The sequence below is a fragment of the Notothenia coriiceps genome, unplaced genomic scaffold, assembly GCF_000735185.1.
Source record: "Notothenia coriiceps isolate Sejong01 unplaced genomic scaffold, NC01 NC01_scaffold00027143, whole genome shotgun sequence".
NCBI classification, from domain to species: domain Eukaryota; kingdom Metazoa; phylum Chordata; class Actinopteri; order Perciformes; family Nototheniidae; genus Notothenia; species Notothenia coriiceps.
Window position 1 is genome coordinate 649 of NW_011359844.1, and position 6916 is coordinate 7564.

The 6916-nt window shown below is 41.3% G+C and overlaps 1 protein-coding gene across 1 annotated transcript; it reads left to right on the forward strand.

Moving 5' to 3' along the window:
- The first annotated feature begins 329 nt into the window (after window positions 1–329).
- On the forward strand, window positions 330–2145 carry LOC104957474 (dexamethasone-induced Ras-related protein 1-like). The gene is made up of 2 exons (XM_010785111.1): window positions 330–713; window positions 1132–2145. Exons 1-2 carry the CDS (start codon window positions 443–445, stop codon window positions 1659–1661), a joined length of 801 nt encoding a protein of 266 aa, XP_010783413.1. The 5' UTR covers window positions 330–442; the 3' UTR covers window positions 1662–2145.
- The last annotated feature ends 4771 nt before the right edge of the window (window positions 2146–6916 follow it).

A 6916-nucleotide genomic window follows, 5' to 3' on the forward strand; every position in this document is an offset into this window, starting at 1 on the left:
ATTCTGTAGAAAATGTCCAAAAGTCTAAACACAGTGTCCCAAATATGGCTAAATACCGGAAGAAGCATCAATAATTCACTTGGTAAACTTCCGTGGTAGTTATTATTTAGCTTGTATGGGTACACTGCCTCCTTCAGAGTTACAAAACGCCTTGTTTTCGGACTCTCTACTGGTCAATGTTTTCCAGTGGGCCCGTCCTGCCTTCGTTAGAAATAACACACTGACGCACCACTCAGTGTGAGATTGGTCCGCTTTTCCCAGCCACTGAATGAAGCTGAGCTGTGACGTAGACAAGGGGGAGGAGCCTGGGAAATAGTTTAAATACAGGGCTCCAGTCAGGAGAAAGACAGAAACACTCAGCACAGCATCCAAGAGCATCCAAAGCAACGCTCTCCTGCCTTTTTACGCACACTATCCACGGGAAAAAGCAGATCAACCAACCATGATTAAGAAAATGTCTCCGTCTGAGAGCGACTTCGACATCCCAGCAAAGAACTGCTACAGGATGGTGATTTTGGGATCCACCAAAGTTGGGAAAACGGCCATCGTGTCCCGTTTCCTGAACGCCAAGTTTGACGAGCAGTACACCCCGACCATCGAGGACTTTCACAGGAAACTGTACAGCATCAAGGGGGACGTTTACCAGCTGGACATACTGGATACATCCGGGAACCATCCTTTCCCCGCCATGAGGAGACTATCCATACTCACAGGTAAATATCTCACTCTGGGTTTGCATGAAGAAATAAGAAAGAAATGTTGGAAAAGTACATGTGAAATGCTGCAGACATGAGATCTCTCTGCAATGAGTGCATGGCTGCAGCGTGCACGACTACATGTTATATAGGATTTTAAATCACACATTTAGTTTCTGTTCTGTTGTTTCTTGCACTATTTGTATTATTTCTTAGTTATAATATGGTGCATTGTTTGAGGAGCTTAGGACTTATCATTTCAGGGATTGTAGGCTTTCCTTTGTTCCTTTTACATGCACAACAACTTTAAACACACTACAGGAAAGAGAGAACACTTGCCATACACTGTAGCTACATGCATATGACAGTAAAGCCTTTGAATGTTTAAAAAAACGTTGCATATTTTTAACCAAAGCATCCCTTTTTCTTCCTCCAGGTGATGTGTTCATCCTTGTCTTCAGCCTGGACAACCGCGACTCCTTCCAGGAGGTTCAGCGGCTCAAGAAGCAGATATTTGAGACCAAGTCATGCCTGAAGAACAAAATCAAGGAGCACATCGACGTGCCCCTGGTGATCTGCGGGAACAAAGGAGACCGGGATTTTTACCGGGAGGTGCAGCAAGAGGAGATCGAGCAGCTGGTGGCCGGGGACGAGAAGTGTGCATACTTCGAGATCTCAGCCAAGCGCAACGAGAACGTGGATAAGATGTTCCAGACTCTGTTCACTTTGGCCAAACTACCTCACGAAATGAGCCCCGATCTGCACCGGAAAGTGTCCGTGCAGTACTGCGACATTCTGCGCAGCAAGTCACTTAAAAACAAGAAGATGAAGGACGCTGGAGAAGCTTTTGGGATGGTCAACCCGTGCGCGCGCAGACCCAGCGTGCACAGTGACCTCATGTACATTAAAGAGAAGGCGATAGGAGGCGGGCAGGGCAAGGACAAAGAGAGGTGTGTGATCAGTTAAGAGATGTGAAGACACACACTTTTGACACAGATATTTTGAAAGCCGTGTGTGTGCGCGCTCACACTGACACGTGAGGTGTGGAGACGCCAGGCTGGCCGTGCGTAATGACGCAGTGCCGTCTCCACGGACTTCAACTGGACAGTCTGCTTGAACTGCCCACAAAAATGAACACAAACACTGTCCATGAGACATTTCTTGTTCTGTCAATCAGAGCCCAATGTGTGACGTGGCTTCACCTCGTGAGACTCGTGTTTTGTTGACGTCATGCCTTGTACAGATGCCAGAGAGGAGAATCTTGGCTATGGGGTGTTTTTGGAGAAGGAGAAATAATGTTGTTTACATCTTATCATGCATTTTATAACGGCTAAGTAAACTTGAATGTTTCATTGCAATCTGAGCTATTTTAAAAAATAGTGAATGTATATTTATTGTAAATATTTGCAGAGAAAATCTCAATATAATAAAAAAAAAACATAAACTAAAACTCCTTTTGTATTGTTTCTTATTCCTTCTCTAACTGTATTATGTGTTGTTGAAGTTTTCACGCTCACCCTGCCATGTTTATAGAGCATCAAATAATATCAATCTGTCAGCATCCAGGAACATGTTTCATTGCTTTCAAACTGATGATAAAACATTGATAACAAAAGCTGCAAAATCCACAAGCATCTTCAGATTAGATTAGAAATTGAAGCTCATCATATCAGAATCCAGTTTATTGTCAAGTATCTTTTCAACTTCAATGAGTTTGCTCTGGTGATGCATCACATTAGGGGAAAGAAAAGCAAGTGCAGAAAACACATAAAACAAAAAGATGGAACAAAGTTAATTTAGAAAGAATGAAATACATACCATAAAAACACATATCTGAGAAGAACATTACAAAATAAAGAACATGCATCAGAGACCGGTATCTGATGTTTGACTGAAATCACCAGGAGTTATACATCACACCTGTTTGCACCACAGTGACTCCACGTTTGGCCAAAAGTAACCAAAACCATAAACCTTGCTGAATCCTGAAGACGTTCTGAACTCTCACACATCAATGTGACTGAAGGAGAGCACATAGCATCACCACAGACTCTGAACAGGTGGAAATATTCATACACACTTGTAAATAAAGTGTTGAGGTGTACCATCTTTAAATCAACAAATAACATATCATTCATTTTGGTGTATTCAACTCAGTTAGACACAAATACATAGGGGTGGGACATCTCTACTGTAAGAGGTTAACCAATCACAACTGAGCCGGCCAGCTAACCAATCAGAGCAGACTGGACTGGTTTCAGACAGAGGGTGAAAAGAGGTGCTGCAGCACAGACAGTATGAGAAAAATAAAGAGCTTTTTGAACAATAAAGCATGGAGACATGTCCCAGTAGAGACACTACATACTAATATGAACCTGAAAATGAGCCAATTCAAATATTATATATACTCAAACCAAAGAAAATAAACATACAGATTAATATGAAGTCGATTGAACGAAATCTGTAGAATGAGTTTGTTAACGCACGGTGCAATCAATTAACAGCATTTTACTGTAGCCAATAGGTGGTTTGTTCATTAAACAGTAGGTGTCCCTTGGGATGGACCCCTGTTATTATTGGGAAATGTGGGTCAGTTGGACAAAGGATATATTTGTGTAAAGGGCAGCAGACACAGATAGGGACACAACAGTGTTGGTGAGATGGAGTTCCGATCTTACAAAAAGATACACAAATAAAATAAAAAGACAACAAAAACAGCTAAGAGGATACCGTCAATGTTTCAGATCACTAGGTTAACACCCCCTACATCAAACAACCCAAACACAGGACAGGCCGAGCACATTTATTATTCCATCCCACCTGTCCTTCGAGCTGATTGTCCTGATGTTGGCTTTTTGATTGTTTGTGGCAATAGTTTTTTCCAAAATAAATCGTTTTTGTAATACATTTTTATACACCATGAATTCAGATCACTTCTTAAAACAAGTACTTTACCCAGGAGAATAATTGTATTTATAATCTGTGGTTTATCTTCATTCTGAAGCCCAAATAAAATGTTGAAAGGTGTAAATGTAAAATTAAAGTTGTTTTTTTAATCTTGGACCACATACTTGCAACATAAAGACAGTGGAAAAACTAATGCATCTTGTTCATCACAGAATCTACATAATGGTGATTTTTCAATGGTACAAATGTAAAGTTGTATTTTAAGTAATGGTAATCTTGGAAAATATCTTCAGTTGGAGGATTCTTTGATAGGAATATATTTTTGTTTTGTATATTGTTCTTGAATTTTTTTTCTCCAAGGTATCAAAATAGAAGAACGCAAAAATTAAAACACTGGAAGTTAGCTAAGACCCCATTTACATGCATACGAAACGCAAACGAACCGAATACGATATCAAAAAAGTATTCCGTTCACACGAGAGCGCTGGAGACACTGTAGTACCGTGTAGTACATATGCCGGGCATGTAAGTGGCGCTGTACTTTCGCCACAAAATACACCAAAAGCAGCGAAGAAGCCCCCCGAGCATGGTTGCCCTTCTGTTTATGCCCCGCGGTGGATTTAGCAACATGTAGTTCATGTAATTCTCCATGTCCACTTGTTGCTGATGGTTGTGGTAAAGGAGCTGTAGATTTTGCACTAACATCTGTTGCATAGTCAGTTGCAGTAGCAGTAGCTACTGACCATGCTACAGCAGTGAGCAGCAGAGGTGGGGAGAGGTGGGGCTATGGCTTCATCGTTATCAGGAAATGATCGTATAGGGCAGGGGTATTAAACAAAAGTTCAACGAAATCCAGTTAGAGAAAATCTCCCCATGCAAAGGTCCGGAACATCAAAATGTCTAACTTGCTTTATGAATTAGTGTGATATATTTTGAAGTAGCCTGAAGCTTTATCAACGTCTGCATGTAATCAACAACTGACTGCCAATCAAATAAAGAAAGTACAATTCATAAACAACAATATGTATTGTCTATTAAAATTGAACTATACAGATATACAATAAATACTGTGGATATATGTTCCTCTCTGGCTGCATTTAAAAATAAAATAGAGAAAGTTTGGCGTGACGGATGTTGTTTTCGACTTACTTCGCCTACGTGAATTCTCCCTTGCTTTTCTCCAGAAATTGCTCAAGTTAACATATACTACACAGTGTGTTCTGAGCTTCATAACGAGAGGATATAGGCCGTGGACTTGCCAATCAGTACTGACACTTTGTGCCTATATTGTTTCTTTTCCTCTGTAGTGTTCGAAGACGACGTGGAAAGTAAATATATATATTAGTATTTTAATCGTGAAAATTCACGTGTATAAAAGTTTCGATAAGAANTGCCAATCAAATAAAGAAAGTACAATTCAAAAACAACAATATTTATTGTCAATTAACATTGAACTATACAGTTATAGGCTACAGTAAAATACTGTGGATATGTGTAATGTTCCTCTCAGGCTGCATTTGAAAATGTGTGCATCTTAAAAGTGTTTAATTTTAGATAAATAAAATAAAGTGTAGCAGCAGCTTGAGTGTCTCTTTTTCTTTGTTAACCGTTTCACATCATGACTTAACAGTTTCAGACGATTATAGAACAATATCAGTCTTTAGATTTACACATCATAACAATTGAACAGTTTTAAAGTTTCTCTTTCTTTCCCTCTTGTATTGCAGTCCCTCCACTCACTTTTTTTTATTCAGTGCGAGAATTGAGCTTGAGCTTGTCCTGCCAGGAGTTTAAATCTGGGCTGGAATGGTGTCAGGGCCATTCTCATACACACATGCAGGTGCTCATTGGTTAGCCTCGGTTAGCCTGCCCTGGAATGATATTTATTTGTTGTGACCTCAGTTCTGACTTGAGAGGGAATTTTTGGTCCAACACTTTGTGTTTTGTCTCATAGTGGCGTTTTGGCACTTTTAATGAGCGCCACGGTCTCTGAACAGATGAGACACACTGGTTCTGTGCTCCCAGTGAGCAGGATGAACATGAATGAGTCCGTCCACTCAGGGTTAAAAGCTCTGTTCTCACTGTCCACTTTCCTCTTCTTGGAGAGCGCCATGTGTAATTATTTATCTCTCCCTGTCTGCCGCGAACACGCCTGTTCACTCGTCTCCGCTCCTCTCCCTGTATCGCTAATTATTATCTTCACTCACTTTCCTCTCCGCTTCTCTTTGCCACGCTCTCGTCTCTTCTTCTGTGTTTCTCTCCCTGTATCGCTCACTCGTATCTTTCGCCCCCTGTCGGCGGCGGATAAAATAGAATCGCCACGTCAAAATTGAAATCCCTTATTAATGTATTGATTATAGGTCCGGGTCCGTATAGGTCGGCGTCTGGGTCCGGATCCGGACCGCCTGTTGCCGACCCCTGATCTAAATCATCAGTAAAGTCTACGACCATATTTCCTAGTGTGGTTCGGGTGCCATCGTGTGGCCTTCTGTAGGCATCGTACTTGCTTCGGATGTTGCTTGGCTGTTGACCATGTTCGGGGCCATCTTTGTGCGAAATTCACAATTCTATATTCATGTGTCCATCTGGTGTCAATTTCGGGACAGTGTGACAGGGGCTTTAGGGAGAACACTTCTTGTTTGTGATTGGACAGAGTCTGCCAGAGAAGCACTGCTGTGATTGGTTGTTTTTGCTGCCAGTCAAGAAATGACGCTTCGTGTTTGTTCATTTTGTTGTAGTCTACCATAGTATTTACATGGAGATAAGCCCCGAATATTCGCATCGCTCTAATTGCTCAAGTTTCACCACGGCTGTCAGCTGTGTTTACTCCTGTCATTCAAACAAGACGCGCTGGAGAGGGGGCGGGGCTTATATCCATGCACAATACATACTATGGTAGATACCAAATACAACAAAATGAACATATTTTGCCATGATTTAATTGTAATACACGTTTAAGAAATGATGCCGAATTAACAACATACTGATACCGGTTAGTAAAAACCATGCTTTAATGCTTTGACAAGTGTGCAGACAAGACGGCAGGCGAAAAACCTTTTAAAATGCGTGTTTTCTGAATGGAGATAGGATCGATCAGGCTAAACTAACCTGTAGCTGCTCCGTCCACACTCAACAACAACCTTATACAGACAGAAATAAAGCAGCGACTGTATTCGCCATTCACCATTTTCAGACAGTCTGCGTTTTGTACATGTTTCACTTTTGTCCAGTTTCTGAACAGACATGAGGAGCTGTGAGCTCTGTGTGCTAACAGCTAACGGCTGATGTTTTGGGGCATGTTGCGCTGTCGGGTG

What these genes read in the sequence shown, in the direction of transcription:
- LOC104957474 (XM_010785111.1), top strand. Translation starts at nt 443, where the DNA reads ATGATTAAGAAAATGTCTCCGTCTGAGAGCGACTTCGACATCCCAGCA. An exon ending in GAGACTATCCATACTCACAG is followed by an intron (nt 714 to 1,131) that starts GTAAATATCTCA and finishes TTCTTCCTCCAG; the next exon opens with GTGATGTGTTCATCCTTGTC.